General features: G+C 44.7%; 1 protein-coding gene across 1 annotated transcript in view; it reads right to left on the bottom strand.

Moving 5' to 3' along the window:
• The window catches only part of CLUAP1 (clusterin associated protein 1), a 39,953-nt gene that overhangs the window by 2,407 nt on the left and 16,808 nt on the right, over window positions 1-20,738 (bottom strand). Inside the window, exons 5-10 of the mRNA XM_009993318.1 lie at window positions 20,351-20,434; window positions 18,552-18,685; window positions 16,681-16,822; window positions 7,736-7,815; window positions 2,766-2,869; window positions 411-466 (exon numbers count right to left, since the gene is read on the bottom strand). Of these exons, the coding sequence (XP_009991620.1) occupies window positions 411-466; window positions 2,766-2,869; window positions 7,736-7,815; window positions 16,681-16,822; window positions 18,552-18,685; window positions 20,351-20,434 (600 nt within the window). The remainder of the gene's footprint in view (window positions 1-410; window positions 467-2,765; window positions 2,870-7,735; window positions 7,816-16,680; window positions 16,823-18,551; window positions 18,686-20,350; window positions 20,435-20,738) is intronic.

Raw genomic sequence — 20,738 nt, 5'->3', positions numbered from 1 at the left:
GGGACAGCTTTAGGCACAAGGCAAGGATGCCAAGGGGCTCACAGCTCAGCTCTCATCCCTGCCCCATCAGCTGGAGACTGATGCTGTGTTAGTACAGGAGGGCTCCAAGGAATCTGGTTTTTGGGCAATGCAGGTGGTTTAGATCCACTCATCCAAGTCCTGCTACACTGCACTGATCCCCTTTTCCCAGCAGCTGAAGGAAGCAGCTTTCCTGCAGCTGTGCCACCAGGTGTGGTCTGCATGCTGAGGCTGAAGCACTGGGCAGGGCACAGAGACTCAAAGAGCAACAGAAAAATAGGGAAATGTGTCTCTGCAGATGGCAGAGCAGTCAGCTGCAGGAAAGGTGGGGAAAAGCAGGCCTAGGGTCTGAAGTTGGAGAAGCTCTACAGGCAGATGGGATGGTCACTTACATCCTCCTCGGTGTCTCCACCTTGCATTGTCCCCACGACCCGTGTGCCAGCTTTTCCTGCAAGAGCAAAGAGAATCAGCATGAGGCCTGGCTCCTGGTTGATACTGGGGGAGGATGAAAGAGCAGGTTCAGAGTTTCCATTGGAGAGGACTCATCAAACAGCAGTGAGAGGCTGAGATCCCAAAGTTCACCCTGTCAGCACATCCACTGCCTCTTGGCCTGTCAGAACTGTCACACTGGCACAAGGCAGCTCTGGAAGTACCATCTTGGTTGGAATTGCTGTCAGCCTGATCCTCTTCTACCTTCTCCCGAGCTCTGAGGCTGAACAAAGGGGGTGGGTGTCCTGTCAAGTCTTGACGTGTCTCCAGCACTGAAGCTGATGAGGGTCACACAGTCAAACACAGGGCCTCACTATTGATGAAGGACCTGTTCACACAGATGGAGAGGGGCAGATCTGAGCCTGCTCTCAGGGCTAGACCATAACTCTGGATCAGGATGGGGCTCTCCACAGGAAGCTTTGGCCTGTCTGCTGTGTCCTGATAAGAGTCCAAGCTTTGGTTCCTATGTTCTGGACAGGTAAAAATGGGCAGGACTGAGTGAGTGCAATCAACACCAGCAAAGATACCCCAAGGCTGAGTTTCCATACACAAAAAGTGGAGACACTTTGACCCAAAGCCAGTGGTACAGACAGAGAGCCCAGTGTCAACCTCACAGTGTAGCTCCAGCTCCAGCTCCTGGACAACTTGCCCAGGATGGTGATGAGTAACCTTAGCCAAACAGAAAGTCACCCAACGATCCTTCCCTTGAGGGTCTAACCACGTTTGTATCCAGCTCTCCCTGCAGAGGTTGCAGAGTTCAAACGGGGGAATAAAACCCTGCTCCTTCTAGAGGACCTGTAGGAAAGGCATCTCAGGAACCATCTGACACACCTACAGCTGCTTCAGTAGCTCACAGAGAGGCAGAAAGAGGACTGAGAGGTAAAGCCCCCAGCTCACACAGCTGGGGAGAGGAAAGATTGGGGTGGTGACCATGCAGTCAGCAAAGAGCATGTTCAGAGTATGCACAAGTCAGAGGATCATCATCTGCCAGGAGTAGTTTACTGGACACTAGGAAGGAACCTACAAAAGCATGGAAACCAACCCCAACAGCACAGCAGACAAAACATCTCAGGGATTGTAACTGTTTGCTTTAAGCCTGACAAGCTGAGCCTGTGTCTCTGGTAAGTGTAATTAATGATAACAAAGCTCTTTCTAGAAGAAATGCTACTTGGAACAAAATCTACAGTTTTTAAATTAAGTTTTTTTGCTCCTAAAACAAATCTGAAGAGCTGAGTCTGGCTGCAGCCTGTACCCACAGCACCAGGTGATGATGCCCTCTGAGCTGAGGCACCACAGCCTGAGAGCCTCCAAAGCTCTCAAACCAGCATAAAAACCCTTCCCATGAGAAACTGCCATGGAAATATCCTTCCTGAGTAGTGATGTTTCCAGCATTTTTCAAGGATGTTCAAGCTTTACAAAAAACCAGAAAAACTGAGGAGAAAAATACTTGAATGATACTGACTTGAGAACTTCAGCTTCTTGCTCTGGTCTTGGTCAGAGAGGGGAGAACAGAACGGAACTCAGAAAAAAACCCACACATTAAAAGTTTATCTAAGTAACAAGTTCAGGAAGAAGTAGCAGCACCTTAAATTATCCACACAGGCATCTCATCCAGGACCCAGAGAGGCATTTGCTGATGGTCAGAATCACTCACCACTAACAAGAACACCAAGCAAAACGAATCTGATTTTCTGGTTTCATTTTGCTCTACTACAGACTAAGCAGAAGGTTTCTTTTTCCACCTAAGTGAAAACAAAGACCCTCAGACAGTCATTTCTGAGTTGTTCCAGCCCAGGGCCCTAGTGGAATCAGCAGCTTGAGGCTGCAGGTTCCACCCCACAAGAACAGCACCAGAAACCAGATGTCCTTTCCCTGTAGGAAAATAACACAGGTGTGTTGCACCCACGACACATTGATGGACTCACTATAGGTATTTTGAAGAAGACTCTACTAGAAGGAGTGTCAACAGCTCCAGGGACAGAAATGCAATGAGACATACTATTATTTTTCTAAGGCTTTGCATGAAGCTACTTCAGAATCTGCAAGGCAATCATAACCCAGGAAGGATTTTCCTCGCGTGGTCCTTTTTTATGATGTATAATCCTTAATTTGTTCCCCTGAAAACACTTTTTCTTCCCCCCCCACTGACACTATCCCCTTCCAGCTCACAAGAACTGAGCAGCAACCAATAAATACATTTAGGATTACTCAGAGAATTCCAGTACATCCTTCTGAATAAAGGCAATTAAGGAAATTACCTTGCAGCAGTGTTTCCATGGCCACGTGCTGCTTTGTGTTGCGCTTGTCTTCTACTTCACTGTTGGATCCTTCATCCTCTTGAATCTCTATGTCAGAATCATCACTATCTGATGGAAAAAAAAACCCCAAACAGTTGATAAACACGACCCAAGCCAACCCACAGGAGCACTTGGATGCCAGAGATGCCAGCAGTCTGTTCAAGTCTGCCTGTCATCTGATTGTAGGTTAGAAAAACACAATGAGGTGTCCTCAGAGAAATGAAAGCAGTTACAGCCAAGCCCAAAGATGCCTGGAAGACAAGAAAGATTCCCAAGATGCAGGAATTTCAAGTGTTTTCATGATCTGGTATTCTCTTTCTATCCAAACTAAACCCTGATTAGTCCCTTCCTCCCAACTCCCCAGCCAGCAAATTGGAACAAACCTAACAGACTTCAGATTAAATTGTTCTTCAGATGTTTGAAACTATGAAAAGAGCCTTCAGATACTTCCAAGAGCCTGCAAAGAAAAGGGAGGACTGTTCTCCAGGTCACCTTGAGGCTCACACACATGGTCAAGCAAAGTGATTCCCCTCTGAACCTGTTCTGGAGTAAAACAGTGGGTGGAAAGTTCAGAGCAGACCCTGCTCCATTTAAATCTCTTTCTCCCTTGTTCATGCCAACCTGCTTGTGCAAGCTCCTGGGCTCACCAAAACCAAGCTCCACTTCCAGCTCCTGCCCACTTAGGTTTATTGACTTCCCTCTTCAAACATTCAACTCCTGATCCTCAGCTCCTTCCACCTTATGATTTTTTCTCCCTCCTGGAGAAATAAGCCCCTCTACACCAGCTGATCCCACAGCCTGGAGCTGACGCCACGTGGGGGCCTCTCTCCAAAAGCTTATGGAATCAGCCCTGCTATGACAAACCCCTCCAAGGACTCCATGTGAGGCCAGCACCCAGCACAGCAACAAGAGCTGTTGATTATTTAGAGAAATTAGGCAATTTTTTCCTCAGGTACATTTAATTACACACATGTCTGAGCTGAAAATGGAAAGAACTACTTTAATTACCATTAGTAATGAGCTGACACATCTTTGCAATATTTAATTATTGGACAATAGACAAATATTAGACATTTCCCCATAATCTTTTTCATTACAATATGAAGCTAATGACAAAATATGAGATATATTTGATGCCCTGGTAAGATTATGAGGCTCCAGCAATGTTAGGTACAATTTCTATTTGTGTTGCCCTTTTGTTCTTGGGCAAGTGAAGGCATCACTCACTGCTGTGTGACCCAAAGACTGCTTCTGTTTACCTGGTGTTCAGGAAAGGGAGGTTTTTGGGTTTTGTTCAGCTCTTGCCCAGGCAAACTCCTTGGGAAGAGCCACATGGAACCTAAAGAAAGGATTCAGGTTTGTGTTCTCTCTGTTGGAAGAATGAGACTCTCACCTGCAATGGTTCTGACTGGTACTAATAAAACAACCTCATTCCTACTTTGTGGGTTAGTTTTTTTCCCCCCTTCTTTTTCATTTTCTCTGAGCAAACATTTTTCCCTTTCAGAGATTGTCCTTTGTGCTCCTCCTGTTGTGCATCCACCAGCCAGAGCTGAGGATGCTGCAGAGCCCTTAGGATTTCTTTGCCAAACCACTTCTTTTCCATCCCCATTAGCACCTTCTGCTTCTCACTGGGACCTCCTGAGCACAACCTGCCAGCTGAGATGGGGATAAATGGAACCAGTGCCCTGCAATGACAACCCAAAGTGTCAAACCCAGTAAGACCCCTCTGGGGACAGGACTTAGAGCAGACAGGCAAAGGGACACAGCTCTGCTCTGGTTGGGAACAGGTCTCTAACAACTCTGGGTTTCAATTTTACACTTCACTTTTCTGGAAATGTGTTGGGGGTTTTTTTTGTGTGTGTAACAGACCCTCAGATCTAACATGTAAAACCTATTTCCCCTGGGACAAAGCCATGGTAAGAAGAATAAACTGGAATGAATCTGCCACCTCCTGCTGTGGATAGAAGTGCTCTTTCCTAACCCTCACAGTGAGGGCTGAATGTTCTCCTGGACCACGTGAACCTTTTTCAGCTCACTCAAAGGAAGCTCATTTCATCACACAAATACCTCCAGTCTTTTTGTGTTGGAAAGTGGGACTTGCAGGAAGATTCCAGGGTGAATAAGTGCCTTGCAATAGCAGTGATACCTACTGTGGAGGGAGAATCAGTGCCTGGAAGACTCCAAGCTGCTGCTTTATGAAAGGAAATGTTTAAACAGCTTTTTTCCTCCCCTCCTCTCACCTAACCCCTTTGTTCTTTCTCCCAGGTTCTCTGCTATTCTCAAGCCTCTTTCTCACACCATTTCTTTTATTCTTCTCCCCCACTCACTCAGATGTTGTAAGTCCTGCCTGTCAGTGATGGAGCTGCAGTTTTCTGGGGTTCAGCCCACACATGGATGTCACAGAAGCTCCCAAAAGCTGTGCCTTGTGGCCCAGCTCTACCCCTGGTCTTCCAAAGCACCCTTGGGTTCCAGCTACTTTAAAAATCCTGGATTACCTTTCAATGCAAATGAAGAAAAGATGAACCAGGTGAATGATCAGCCTAGAAACCCAGGGGATCACTTCTGAGTTGTGACTTGGAAACAAATCTTGTCAGGGATTGATGGTGAGAGTTTGGATTTTGCCCCATCCCTGGAAGTGTTCAAGGCCAGGTTGGATGGGGCTTGGAGCAGCCTGGTCTGGTGGGACCAGTTGCTTTAAGTGCACCTTCTCACCTCCCTTGGTCATTCTGAAATGGTAATTTATTTTTTTTTCAGGAAGATTAATCACTGCCCAGAGAAGATACAGGTCTGTGTAGCTTGGAATTATTAAAAATAACTCTTGGTGACAAGCTCCATTTAAAGTGGGGTTTGGAATCTTGGCACAGGAATAAGCAGCCAAGATAATTTTTTGGCCCATTTTATAGAGAGGTCATAGTCAGTGACCATATGATCTTAAAAGCCAAGAATCCATCCAAGTGCAATTAAATTAGCCCATGAATTTGCAATTATTTAAGGAGCAGAACACAAGAGTATTGTGGACAAGTTCCAAGTGTCTGGTACAAGAAGATGGATTGTCTGAGCAGCCTGCTGGAGAGAGTGCTGAGCATGAGCAATATCATCCAGGCATCTTGTCCTGTGGGAATTATCCAGCAACTCCCTGCTGCACCCTCAAATGCCACAACTGCTGCAATGGGGCTTTTTCTTGAAGTGCTGTCAGGTTCTGAAACATCAGTTCTGGAGTGGAAAGGGCACAAAAGATCCAGTGCAGCACCAAAATGCAACAGCCTCCTGTGATTTGCTCTCCAAAGCACATCATCTCTTTGCTCTGTTTAACATTTATTTCATGTTAACACAGCATTTCTTTGCTCTCCAGTAGCATCAGTTAAACCCTATTGCTGTTGCTGCAGAATATTGAAGGAGTGCAAATTCCAAAATGCTGTGGCACATGGGTGTTTATTCAGCCTCACAGACCAAGCAGCACATGAGAAAGTGGCACATTCAATTAAAAACAAACCAAAACAACCCATAATTTTACAGCAAATACTTTTGCCAAATGAAATCAAATTCTGAGTGTTAGCTCAAAGAAAACATTTGGGAAAATTCAAAAGGGATTATTTTTATCATTTGAAACCAAAAGATTTTCTTTTTCATTGTAGTTTGAAATAGTCTGAATTTAAATGGAAAAAAAAACACCATATCTTTACAAGACAGGAAGTGAGAAAATCCAGTGTAAAATAGAAAGGTCTAGAAAAGATAAAAGCTGATTAGGCTGAAATAAATTATTTTCAGTATAGAAACATTTCCACTTGTTACTTTTTGTTCAAGCACTTTCTTTTTTTAACCTTGAATGAACCTGAAAAACCACCTTGAATTGCTGCTGTGGTCAGTGACCCCCCAGCCCTCTCCTCTCACAACAAACCATTAGCAGAGCAGTTCTTCACATGTCCTCACCTGACAACAGCTCTACCAACAACAGCCCTCCCAGTGCTCACCAAATAGTGTCTAATACCATGTTTTAAGAGTCCCTGTTCCATTAAGCACAAGAAAACCAAGCCCTGAGTTTCAAACAATTGCCCTGAGCTTCAAATCTCCCTGGACACTGGTTTCTCTGAGAGCATCTGATGTGAAACACAGATGACAAAACTACCAGCTATTTACTTACCTCTCATCACAAAGAACCCCAACAAACTCACATTTCTGTACTACTGGAAATACTTAATTCTACATCATCATGCAATGGTTTGGGTTGGAAGGGACCTTAAAGACTTTAGATCCAACCCCCCTGCATGGGCAGGGACACCTCCCTCCAGCCCAGGTTGCTCCAAGCCCCATCCAACCTGCCCTTCAGCACTGCCAGGGATGGGGCAGCCACAGCTTCCCTGGGCAGCCTGGGCCAGGCTCTCACCACCCTCACACCAAAGAATTTCCTCCCCATGGCCACCCTCAATCCCCTCTCTCCCAGTTTTAACCCATCCCCCTCATCCTCTCCCTCCCTGCCCTTGTCCCAAGTTCCTCCCCAGCTTTCCTGGAGCCCCTTCAGGCCCTGGAAGCTGCTCTAAGGTCTCCCTGGAGCCTTCTCTTCTCCAGGCTGAACACCCCAACTCTCACACATCTCCCCACCATACACACAGTGCTCACAAGACATGTGAAGAACATCCCTAACTGCCTGACCAAGGACTCTGGGGAATCCTCTGCAACAGGAGCTCCATCCCAAATAGTGCTTCTCATTCCTAGTGTGAATGTCACTGAACCTTTTGAAGAACTTGGGCAGCAAAGCTGGTCAGTGATGCTGCACCAATTCTGCTGTGATTCCTCATTTCCTTTTGTGCTAAAATCTGTATATTTTCCAGTGACTAGAATCCTGAGATTATTGTAACATTATCATTGAGATGATCACAAGCTTGAGCACAGGAGGTTTAAGCTAAATATAAGAAAATCATTCTTCACTCCACTTACTTCCACTCTTCAGCAGGTGCTGTTGTTCCTCTTCCCTCAGCCTGTTCTGCATAAGGCGCAGCATGTTGGCTGATTCCTGCAAGAGGTGAAACCAACTGAATCAGAAAAGCTGCCACAACCCCCAGTCAAGTAGCTAAAGGGATGGTCCTACAGGTGAGGACACTCCTGGGCAGAACGAGGAGAGAAAATTTCAGCATTTAAAGTATTTAGTGAAAACAAGTTCTTCAACAAAACATTGGAGCTTCTACTTCATTTACCCATGAGGGTCAGGACATAAAGCACATACCCAGGTCAAATAGTGCCCTGGAAATCAACCACACATCCCCAGCTGGGACCTCATTCTGAAAATGAGTTCACTTGTCTTCAATCCACACCAAATCCCTGCTGCTACAGAACAAAATGGGGCTCTGTTTGGAAAGCAGGCTTTGGTTTTCAACCAATACTCCATGAAATAGAAGTGGTTTGTGGAATGACTGCAGCTTCCTAAAGCACCAAGGAAACCAGGATAAACTCACACATTTCCAAGCCAATGGGATCAAAAAGGTCTATAAAAACACTGGGAAGTACAGCCATATCCCATAGTATTAGGGAGCAACCATGAGGGTAAAGCTGCACAGGGTGGTGTGTTGATTTTCTTTTTTGAATATAGCAGGTTGTGGGTTTTATCAAAATCTGCAGGGAAACACCAATGTCATGTCAGGTGTGATGAAGGTGATGAGAAATGCAGTTCAGGGCAAATGGGGAAAGATAGAACAGTGGTTATTGCACTGAGAAGGAGAAGCAAATTAGAAGTCCCAACCCCTTCAGATGAAGGCAGCAGTAGCAGGATATGTTACCAAAAGGCCCCAGATTCTTATAAAATCTAAGCCTTACACAGCCAAGCAAGGAAGAAATGTGACAGCTCAGAAAGGGAGGGGTGGTGGCAGGGACAGACATTCCCATTCCAGCAGAACAGATCAGTCAGACAACATGGCTGGCTCTGCAGACAGAAACTGCTGAGAGGAGTTTTAATCTTCTAGGATGCACATACAGAGCATCACAGCCCTGGGAGAATAAAGTGACTAAGTTTGATTGCTAAACACCATAAAACAATTGGAGGGGGTGTTTTGCTGAGCTCATAGAATCCCAGTCTGGTTTGGGTTGGGAGAGACCTTCAAGATCATCTAGATCCAAACCCCTGCATGGGCAGGGACACCTCCCACCAGCCCAGGTTGCTCCAAGACCCAGCCAACCTGCCCTTCAACACTGCCAGGGATGGGGCAGCCACAGCTTCCCTGGGCAACCTGGACCAGGCTCTCACCACCCTCAGACTAAGGAATTTCCTCCTCATGTCCAACCTCAATCTCCCTCTGCCAGTTTTAATCCACTCCCCCTTGTCCTCTCCCTCCCTGCCCTTGTCCCAAACCCCTCTCCAGCTTTCCTGGAGCCCCTTCAGGCACTGGGAGGACACAACAGCCCAACCTTGCAGCCAAGAGACCAACTAACTTAGTAATTTCAGGCAAACCTCAAAGTAGAGGAAGATCTCTTATCTCCCATCCCCTTGGAGGTGGCACCCTTGCTGGGGGAGCTGGGTAGAAGCAGCAGCTGGGTCTGTCAGGGGAACTGCATTCATGGGCAGTCAGTGGGGTTGGAAGTCACTGGTGTTTTGGAGAGAACACCAGCAGGACTGCCTACATTTCCCATCAATCCAGGTAGTCCTGCTGTGCCTGCTGCCCATCCTGGAGAGAGCTCAGAGGTGGCAGCAGCAGAGCAGCCCCCCTGATGCCTGCCAGGAGGTGCTGCAGTTGATGTTGACCCACTTGGAAGCCAAACATGAAGTTGTTCTAGCAGATTCTCAGGCTCCTTTATCAAGGTTCTTACTAATAAGTATTTCCCTTTTACAGACATTTCTACATCTTCACCACCTGAAAGTCACCATCACTGGCCATTTAAACCTTTGCAGAGGTCATCCTTGCAGTGATGAGCACACAAGGAATGAATTGAAAATTATCAGCCTTTATTATAAGCCCATCTGTCTTCTCCTCCTTCTCATTATTCCCATCTTCTCCCTTTCAGATGCTGAAACAATCATTGTCTCTCCTCATTAACAGCCATTTCACAGTAATCATTTCTACCGAAACACACCTAGAACATGCCTGAGAACACACTTAACTGACACTCTCCAGAAATTCATCAATTGTTATCATCATCCTAGGGTCAGTGGAAGGGATGGGGATTCATTTCTGCTGTAGGGCCATTATTTTACACCATTAATTCACTTCATTTTCCTTCTTCAGGGAAAGTTTTTAATCCCAAAACTCTCCTGTCCCAGGCAACCATTACCTGTTATTGATGAACCTACCTAGGATCAAACTATTGAAAACCAGCAGATCTGAAGCTACTTTACAACATGATTTGGTCTTTCCAGCTTATTCTTTTCCTGCCTTTTGCTGCTTCTTGCTGGAGAAATGTTCACTGACAGCACTGTAATATATACAGAAGTGCTCCAATAAAAGGGGCAGAAGCAGATCAGTGATTCAAGCTGACAGAACAATACTTACCCAAGTGAAAAACCAACTGCAGCTTAGTAGGCAGCCACAAGGTCCCCTGGGCAACCTGTTCCAGTGTCTCACCACCCTCACAGCACAGAATTTCCTCCTCATGTCTCACCTATCTCCCCTCTTCCAGTTTTAATTCATTCCCCCTCATCCTCTCCCTCCCTGCCCTTTTCAAAATTCTCTCCCCAGCTTTCCTGGAGTTTTGAGCTGTCACAATTCATCAAAACAAGGGGCACCATTTTTGTGGAAGAGATGAATGATCGTGGCTCAGTAACAGCTCATTGAGCTTTCCCTTCATGTAGCACATTTTGATTGTCCCAAGCTTTCAAGTGATATTGGTTGGATGTGTGATTTATTTGAATGTAGATACAATTCTGTTGTATAAACCTGAGGTCAGTCTGCAGTGTCTGAAGAAATTATCATCTGAATTAAAATTGATTGGGAGTTAGTAGTCACAGCTGGGTCTTGTTCACCACCATGAAGGAGTCACTGACACATGCCTGCTAGAATCCAATGTCAGAATTATTATTATTATTAGGAACACTCTCCCTCTGTCCCAGGAAGCACAAACCCTGAAGTGTCCTCAAGGGGACTCAAGATTATTCATTCTTTTCAGGGAAAGTGTTTATTATATTACAGAGTGGTTGATTCTTGTGAACTTGATTGTTCTAGGAATTGATAACAGAACCTTCCACCTGCAGATCAATTAGCTCTGATGTTTCTTATACCAAAGAATCTCTTCCACAGGTGGCTGACACACACTTCAGTTTACTTCTTATTTCCCACCAGGCAAGTCTCAAATTAAGAGGCAGCACCAGCAAGTCTCTCTCAAACAGTCTTTTTAGAGCCCTGGCACAGGAAGCAGGGATCTGTTGTTTATCATTTCTTGAAAACAGTTGCACTCCTAGATCCTCCTTGCAGGACAGAGCTTTAGCTACTGGCTCAGACCAGGATAAAGCTATTTTTAAATACCTCATTGTGGTGGGGTAAGGAAGAAGAAAGTAAAGGTGATGAATGATGCAGACAAAGCTCTCTTTGGAAAGAGAATGGGAAGCACTATTTCTAGGACTGTTCACATGCATCAGACTATGATTTTTTAGTACAAAATGAGCAGGTAATGCTGGGCAACCAATGATCTCCAACAACATCAGGGTTGATCTTCACATGTTTCTTCCCTAGTTTCAGTATTTCTGTGTTCTCCACAATCACTCAGCTTAACTAGCAGGGACACAGGGTTCCAGTTTACTCTACAGATTAAGAAAGGTGGAAGGTGCTCTAAGGTCTCCATGGAGCTTTCTCTTCTCCAGGCTGAACAGCCCCAACTCTCCCAGCCTGTCTTGCTCAGAGGGCTGGAGCAGCTCTGATCTCATCTCCATGGTCCTTCTCTGGACTCTCTCCATGAGCTCCATGTCCTTCTTATGTTGGGGGCTCCAGATCTGGACACAGTTCCAGGTGGGGTCTCACATGAGCTGAGTAAAGGGGGAGAATCCCTTCCTTGACCCTGCTGGTTTTGATGCAGCCCAGGACAAGGTTGGCTTTTCTGTCTGGCTATTTCAGGAAGGAGACATTTCAGTGGAAACATCTAGATTTAATATTTCAAATGGGACAGCTGAGAGCAGCAGAGCCAAGGGGCACCTCAGAGTGCAGCAGAACTCTGGGATCCCCATGATGTGCATATTCAGAATAAAGCACCAGCTTCAGGTATTGGAGCTCTGATTAAAAAAACAAGAATGAGTTTAATGAAGAGGGATTTGACATGGGGAGGGTGAATTGCAGAGGGAAAGTCACAATAGTGTCTGTTTACTTGGCTTTTCCTTGCTTAATCATGACAAGACTGCTTACTGATAGTGATGTCATAATGATGGGTAGAAAAATGACTTGAGCAACCCCAAACCAGAGATCATGTGGCTAAGAACACCCCATTCCATGTGCCCACCACTTCATGGTTTTCTTTAGATTTCACAGCACCAGCATCAAAGCAGCCTTAAAATACCTTACAAAGCAAAAAAGCAGCTGAAGGAGAAAGTATTTCAGGGATGAAAAGCACAAGAAAGAATAAGCATAGTCTGACTAAAGAAAAGGCAAAATTTAAAGGATATTGCCCTGTTATTCTGCTTTTTTTAAAAAAAACTGTATTAGTCTGTGTTGTCCTTTAAGAGAGAAGCATTCATTTATAATCCCCAGAAAATTCCAATCACCAAATCTGACAACTCTGAAGCTTTGATTTTCAGAGCAGCCAAAGTTGTAATAGCTTTCAGGTTTAAACATCAGAAACAATTTCAATTTCCAAAGGGGATAAAAATTTATGAAGTGTGGTGAATCTTGTTTACAAAGTAGAAAAATAAGAACAAATCCTTGAGGAGACAGGGCACATAAATTCATGCTTCTGCAGAGAAATGCAAGGAGATGGATTCATTCCACAGGCAGCACAAGAGAACGGGAAAAGAGTAAAAAAGGTGGCTGAAAATGGAAAAAAAAATAGACTATGAAAACTGAAAAGACAAAAGATTATTGTTGAATTTGAAGAATTTAAATAAGAAGCAGCATGTGACAGTTTGTCAGGAAGTGTGAGGAACTCAAAGGGTCATGTGAGGACTTCTGATGTCTCCACAAGTGAGAGTTGATAACAGAACTCCAGATTTTCCACACATATCCAAGGGCATCCACATCACTTGGGCAGGTGCTCTGCAGGTGGCAATTTCACCTGGATTTCACTGTTCAGTTCTGGCCATTCATTCAGTTCAGACTGAACACCAAGCCTTTGAGTTCCTTTCAACACAGAGATTTCTCAATCCAGTGCCTGGCAGGAGACTCTTCCCAGTTGCTCCCTGTTCTTTTGGCACCAGGAGGAAAATGGAAGAAGCAGCTCCAAACAAGAACAGGAACTCCAGAGCTCTCCTCTCCATGCAACTGCACACCGACCAGACGGAAGAACCAACCCAAAAAACCCACTCAAACAATCAGCACTGCAGGCTGGAGTGTTTGAATGTCACTTAATTAAAATGGTGTGCTTGGGTACAATCTTTAAATCACTTTTCTAATTAGGAAATGCACTCTGGCCCAGGTCATTAGCTACACAACATCAGCAGGGCACTAAACCAGCTTTGAGTCTCTGTGCACCAGGAATTAATCAGTCTCATTATTCAGCAGGTTTCTCAATCAGAACCAAGATTCCTCCTCAAAACCTGCACCTAGTCAAGGAAAGGGATCCAGGAATCAGGACTGAGCAGCACTTGGAGTGCTGGATTAATCTGATGACACTGCTGCTTTTTCCTGGCAAGCTGTTTAACAAAATACACAGTGATGATAAAAGAATTGACTCTCACTTCTACTACAGAAGATAATGAAGATTTGTTTGGTGGAACAAAAGACAAATCAAGGTTGGAAAAAAAAATAATGAACCCATTGCTCAGTGTTTTTTGACAGTTGCAGAGAGCATCTATTAAAATGGATTATATGTAATTATCTTCACCACTTCTCTGTCTGTTGATTCTGAAAATGACCCAAGATGATAAACTTTAGGAAAACATGCAGCAATGTTTTGGAACAAACTGCCTTTTTTTTTCAGGCATGTTGACCCACAGTTCTGCTCCACAAAGCCATGAAGCACCACCTGCAAAGAAGATCAAGACTGAGAAGCGAGAGAAATACCCTGGTGTTCCAGGTTGGCAAGAGACTCATCTGAAATGGGTTCAACAATGTGTCATCTTTCTAAAAGAAAAAATATAAGGTCCTCCCACTGGTTTGCAAAAAAAAGAGGAGTGAACCAGCAAGTCCCTTGGGAGACCTGGAGATTTTGGGAATCTGGTTTGGGATGTTTGGGAACCAGATTCTTCATCTTCTTTCATTTACCCAGGCCTGGAGCTTGACTGGGAGCACTGGTAACTCAAAATAGCCTGGACTCCAGCATTCCTGAAAAAAACAGCACATACAGACTCCTACCAAAGCAACAGCTCCTACAACAGAGCAGTCATGGCTCCTCAAGTCCCTGGGTTGCTGCCCACAATGAGATGGGCACAGTCTCATCTTTTAAATATTCTGAGTATATTTAGATACACCAATTTTCTGTCTGGATCCTCATGCTTCTCTCTTCAGTTCTGAAGTACAACTGTCCAATGTACCTATTTTTCTTCTTTATTTTGGATCTTCCCAAACAGCCCTCAGGGAAAAGCTTTAACAGACTGATATCCAGGCAGAGAAGTGCAAAGATCTGAGGGTACTTTCAGGATTAAGCTCAAGCTGTAGAACCAGACTCAGCAGGCAAACTTCATGCTGGTTAAAACTACCACAATGCCTTCACCAGAGTTCAACACAAGCAACTTGAACTTGAGGTGATGGTTAAAGGCACCCAAGTACAGCCCAACATGACAAGAACACATTCCAGCTGCAGAAGACCTGGTGGCATTTTGCTTTTAGCATAAAACACATCTTAAAGATGCTCTAGTTCTTCTGCCTGCTGATGCAGGCTGCACAGAGCAGGTAATACAAGAGTGCAAAGAGAAAAACACACCTTTTTTTTTGTCCCAAGCTTGAATTCTGTCACAATCCCTTCATTCTGCACAGTGCTGAAGCATTGTTCCCTGCTTATCATAGCCAATGAAAAGCCAAGCCATTTTGGGTAGATTTCTAGGTATTTCAGAGAAAGAAGGAGGAAAAGAAAAAGAAGTGCTCTCCACATTCTAAGAACAAGCACAGCCCTGAATGACTAAGATAACAAGACAAAGGCTTTAAAGAAATACCCTGAAGAGCTGAACACCAACTCATTACTAACTTCTCTGCATGAATTCATAAACAGTTTCAGGTAGGTCTGTTCAAAACACTTCTACTTCTGGTATTAAGTCTCAATGGCATTGGAACTGAAGGGGGAAAGCAGATTTTAGGCTTCAAGATTATGATTTAATTGAGGACTTTTTTTTTTATTTACCAAAGATATGGGGAAGAACTAGAACCTCACAAAACAAGCCACATGAAAACAAGCTGAGTGCAAATTAGAAATATGTGAAGTAACATCTACAGAGAGAGTGCTTATGAAAAGGGAGGTTAATGGGAAACTGGTTCACAATGATTAACAAGTTGTCAAATGCCTGTGTTATCTTTTAAAATACATGTTCTATTATCCCTTCCAGAATGAAGCAAAATATTTGAGAGTTCTCAAGAGGATATGCCTGCAGCCTGGTTATGAATGTTGTCCTGTGTGGCTTAGACATACAGGAACAGAGAGCAGGAGGAGGGGATGCTTCTCAGCACAATAAATCTTGCAGAACAACAAGGCTTTCTAAAAAGCTCTCACAGATGCAGCACAGGCAGCTCATAGAAGAGGGACTATAAGGTTACTGAGTCTTATCTGCAGTCTAAGCACAGGTCACACATTTTCACTATAAATACACACAGGTATGAGTACTTTAAAGGAGAAGACTAAGAAAACTGAGGTCAAACTACTTGGTTTTCATATCAGGAGACACACAGCCAGGAAACATGCAGTCATGGCCAAAGAGAAGGAACATTATGCACAGCTCTCCCATATTTCTGCCAGGAACAGGAGTAAGTTGTGTTGACAAAATAATACATGATCTGCATATGAAGGAGAGGATGAGTCAGCAAGAGGAAACACTGGCTAACTGGAGGTGTAGAACACCCACCAGTGCTGAGGTCCAAGGGGAGATAGTTGACTGAAAGATGTTTTCAGTGAACAACAGAAGATGCACTGGGTAACAACTGTGAGAAGGATGAGATAAACAACAAATAAAATGGGAAGCCAGAGGAAGCAGAATGAAAGGTCAGCTGAAAGCACTGCAGCCTGATAAACAGCCACAGGAAAGCTGGAGCAAGACAAGTCACAGGTGCAGATTATCCAGCAGGATACAAAGTGGAGAATGGCACTGAAGTGATACAACACAACAACTAAACAGAAAATCCAATTTTTGCCAAACAAAACTGAAGTCTGGGTGAGCAGGGATTCCAGCATGCCTGATCTTCCCACTGATGCTCTTTGCTCTTCTCATTGGAGATGACCATGCTGAGGAAAGCAAAGAGCCTTGTGCTGAGAAACTTTCATACATCACTTGTTGGCAGGTGAGAAAAATACCACCACATGTAGGAAAAGGAAGATTAGAAATACTGAAAACATCCTTCATGAATAAAACTCACCAACTGAAAAGGAGTCAGGGACTAGAAAGGGGCATTATTACACTGGTTTAACTTCACTGTCTCAAAAGAGAAAGCTGGTTTGTGCTGTGCTTGTCCAAGGGCAGCCACATTTCCTGAGTGGTCAACAAACTGTCACGCCCTCAGAGCTGCCTCTACAAAATGTGCTGCTTGGGCAAAGGGGCATGACAACATTTTCTGTTCTAAAGCCAAGAACCACAGGATGTGCAGCCTTGCTGAGCATTTCTAAGCTGTTTTACCTCAAACATCTCTTGCTCTGTCTGTCGCTGATCATCCAGGAGCTGCTCCATGTAGGTCAGATTCCGGAATTTTTCCAGGTAAGTGCTGTATTGTTTCTGCAGCTGCTCCTCAATCTTCTCATACTCATCCATAAAAGCAGGACTGGAGAGAAGAAGCACAAAACTACTCAGTGAAATACTGACCTATCTGTGAAGAATTCTGAAATCAGCATTTTGGGGCTTTGCAGTTGCCTTTCCATGTCTGCTCATCTAAAAGGACCTTTTGTTTTTCAGGTTTCACACTTCAGAGACTCCAAGTGTCAGATAAAAAAAGCCTCATTAAACTCTCCTGCAAAAACTCCATATAGCAAAGGAAAAGTTTCTGTGTATCACAGAAATCTGTGAATCACAGAGTGTTGGGAGTTGGAAGGGAGCTCTGGAGGTCACCTAGTCCAACCCCCTGTCAGAGCAGGGTCACCTCCAGCAGATCCCACAGGAACATGTCCAAGTGGGTTTGGAATATCTCCAGAGAAGGAGACTCCACAACCTCCCTTCATGTTCATGCTTGACCCTCCTGTGCTCCAGCCTGTGCCCATTGCCCCTTGTCCTGTCACTGGGCACCCCTGGGAAGAGTCTGGTCCCCTCTCCTGCCACCCCCTGGAGATATTGACCAGCACTGATCAGATCCCCTCTCAGCTTCCTCCTCTCCAGCTGAGCAGCCCCAGCTCTCCCAGCCTTTCCTCACAGGAAGATGCTCCAGCCCCCTCAGCATCTCTGTGGCCCTGGGCTGGGCTCTCTCCAGTAGCTCCTTGTCCCTCCTGAACTGGGAGCCCAGAACCACACGCAGTTCTCCAGATGGGCCCCACTAGGGCAGAGGGGTAGGAGAACCTCCCTGACCTGCTGGCCACACTCTTCTTCATGCCTTCAGGATGGCACTGGTCTGTTGGGCAGAAAGGCAGCCTTTTCACCTTTTTGGCAGGCAAAGCTAAGTTTATGATCCTGTTGTGCCATGACTCCAAAGAGCTAACTTGCAGCATGGCTGGTAAATCACCTACTTTGCTGGAGAATTACTCCCTACCAAAGTGTGCCGTGTTGTCACCAGCATAACTAGATCTGTCACCAACAGATGATGATGACCTTGCCCTGCAGACCCAGTTGCTGCAACCCAAGGAACACTCCTGCTCTTTGATGCTTCACATCTACCCACTGCACTTCCTCCAACGTGCTACTGATCAAAACATGGCTGTAAATCAATGTCATTTCTTCCACTCATTTATCTAATATTTCATTATCATTGTGGGTTTTTTTTTCCCACATGAGGTCAAAAATAGAGCATGATCTTGCAGATTGTATGAATTTGCAGCTTAATTAAGGGCAATAAATCACCCCAAACTGTGAATCATAACTCTTTATTTGATGGCAGGCTGTATAACTGCCTAGAGGAATGGATCCTATCAAGAGATGCATCAAGAACTTCTTTGTGTTGGTGGCTAAGAATGGTAGAAGCCCCTGGGGAACAGAGGAATGTTTGCACCATTTGCCATTTTCAGGAGAACTTACCTGACACCATCAATGTTTAATGACAAAGGCAAAGACACAACTATCTGGTCATTTGATACAGCTCAAGCAGCAATGAAGCAACTCCACCAAATCAGATTCTGGCTGATTTTAAACAGCCCTGAAATTCTGATTTCAAATACACAGGAGTGGAAAACTGAATGACTGCAACCTCAGCTGGACATTTCTAAAGAAATGAATCTCTCTTCCACAGGTCTTCACCTCAGTGTCTTGACAGATCACCCTCCTGGCTGCTCTAAGCAGTACCAATGCACAGTTCCATCAGTTCTTCTGACACTCCTTAATGCAGTAGAAAATTAGTTCAGAATCTTTACCGAACACTTTGCAGAATCTGGAGCCTCTTCTGGCTTCTTTCCAGTTCCAATTTTTGTTTTTCAATCCTGGCTTCCAAATAGGATTCATCCAAAGCCACATTATTCAACATGTCTTTAGTCTTTTGGACTTGTTCCTAGAAAAGAAGGATGGGGAACCATGGCTTGCAATGGAATCATTAGAATGATCTCTCAGCTGTTGATTGTTCTTCCATGTAACCTCACATCTCAGGTTATCAAATAACTTTATAACCATGGGTTAGAACATAAAACTGGTCAGGCAAGGAAAATTATCTTAAAGATAAAACTCACTCTTACAAAGAACTTACTCTGAGTATCATAATCCTTTTCTAAGTCTTTAACCATCCTTTCAAAATTTGGGAAGCATCCTGAACATTGCAACACGTGTTACAGGAATCAGAGGAGGAAAGAGGGAATATTCCAAATTATTAAGCTGAGTTGAGGACATTCAGTGTGTTCATCCCTGGGAAACCATGAGCATCTCCACAGTGAGAGACAGAGGGGACTCACACCTGCTGAAATTCCAGCAGTAATAACTCATTTCATTAACTGGTCCAGAACTAACCCAGCTGAGGTTGGAGTTACTGGCATTTCCCAAGAAGCTAATTGCTCTGCTGCTCCCAGTTTATTAGAACTCCTGCCTGGAACACCAATGCATATTAACAACATTTAGAATTCATATGGACTGCAGAGACATAAGGAAAGATGGCCTGGAGCATCTACTGACCTGGAGCATCTACTGACCTGGAGCTTCACTCCTTCTCATCACACAACTGGGCTGGGCACAGTTTGCAGTGAAGTCACTCACAGGAATCACCAGGATTTAATTAACTGCCACAGTGTGAGTGCAGCTAATGGTTCAGAAATACAGGAATCCAAGCACTGGAGCAAGGACAGTGTGGCCAAGACTAGGCCAGACAAAAGGTCCTCTGAAGTGAGAACCACCTGGATGCACTGGCTGGGCACTAATCAGCACAGGGCCAGTTCTTCTCACCCCTTGGCCAGCCCAGCCTTCCTGCTTCCAAGTAGTGCCAAATAGTTTAGATTGGATATTAGGAAAGTATTATGCATGGAAAGGGTTGTCAGGACCTGGCCCAGGCTGCCCAGGGAAGTGGTTGAATCCCCATGCCTGGAGGTTTTCAAAAGCCATGTAGATGTGGTGCTGGGGGACACGGTTTAGTGGTGGCCTGGGCTGTGCTGGGTTAATGGTTGGACTTGATAACCTTAAAGATCTTTTCCAACCAAAACAATTTTGTGATTGTATGAACTGAAGGAATGTTTCTGTGCACTGAACCTACACAGTTACACAGGGCAGAGCAGGTCCTACCATGTTCTTCCAGGTGCTGCTGCTAGTGTCCTTCACCCTTCCTGCTGCAGGCTGAGATGTCTGTCTCCCAGCTCCCAACCAGCACCGTGGTGACACCTCCTGCACTCTGTCAGGAGAGCTCCCAGATCCCACTAACAGGCTTGTTCATCTTAATGAACACATTTCTCAAATGAAAACACAAGGATCATCAGTGACGCTGTTCATTACAACACAAGGAGTCCTCACAGATTGAGCTCTGCCTTGATGAGCTGGTCACACATCTGATGTTACCTGAAGACCAGACTCTGCACTGGCCATTAACTGAAGTTCAACAGGAGCTGTTAACTAACCAGGGGTAACACTGGGTTCCAGCTGAAGGGGATGTGTGCTCTGGAACCCTGCTGATCAAGAACTATGCTCTTCTTCCAGGAGAGGAAGGGTCATTTTGCAATTAAATAAGTATCATTTTGCTCACCAGAACACAGTCAATGGCAATTTTCATCCCCTTCTCAGCTTCATTTATCTCCAAAGGTCGGGCAATAGATTCTCTTCTTGCTTCCTATGAAATAAAAACACACCAGTTTTGTTAAACACTCCACAAAGGAACTAATTCATGCAGAACTGAGGGTGGTCAAGCAGCAACATCATCATCATCTGCATAACAAGTGGAGCAGGATTTAATATTTATCCAACAAGGCTCAGAGGATTTAAAGAACAGATGATGATGAAAAGGTCAGACAACTGAGGTCAGGAATAACACTGAGAAGTTAAAGTATCTTTTCAAAGCAAGGTAAGTGCCACTGTCTGAACTGCAAGTGCTCTTGAATGCCAATTTTTGGTAACTGCACTGATTATTACTTGTT

The sequence above is a fragment of the Chaetura pelagica genome, unplaced genomic scaffold (assembly GCF_000747805.2).
Source record: "Chaetura pelagica isolate M959 unplaced genomic scaffold, ChaPel_1.0 scaffold1022, whole genome shotgun sequence".
NCBI classification, from domain to species: Eukaryota; Metazoa; Chordata; class Aves; order Apodiformes; family Apodidae; genus Chaetura; species Chaetura pelagica.
The sequence above is the reverse complement of the archived record's forward strand: the minus strand, read 5'-3'. Positions and strand labels throughout refer to the sequence as shown.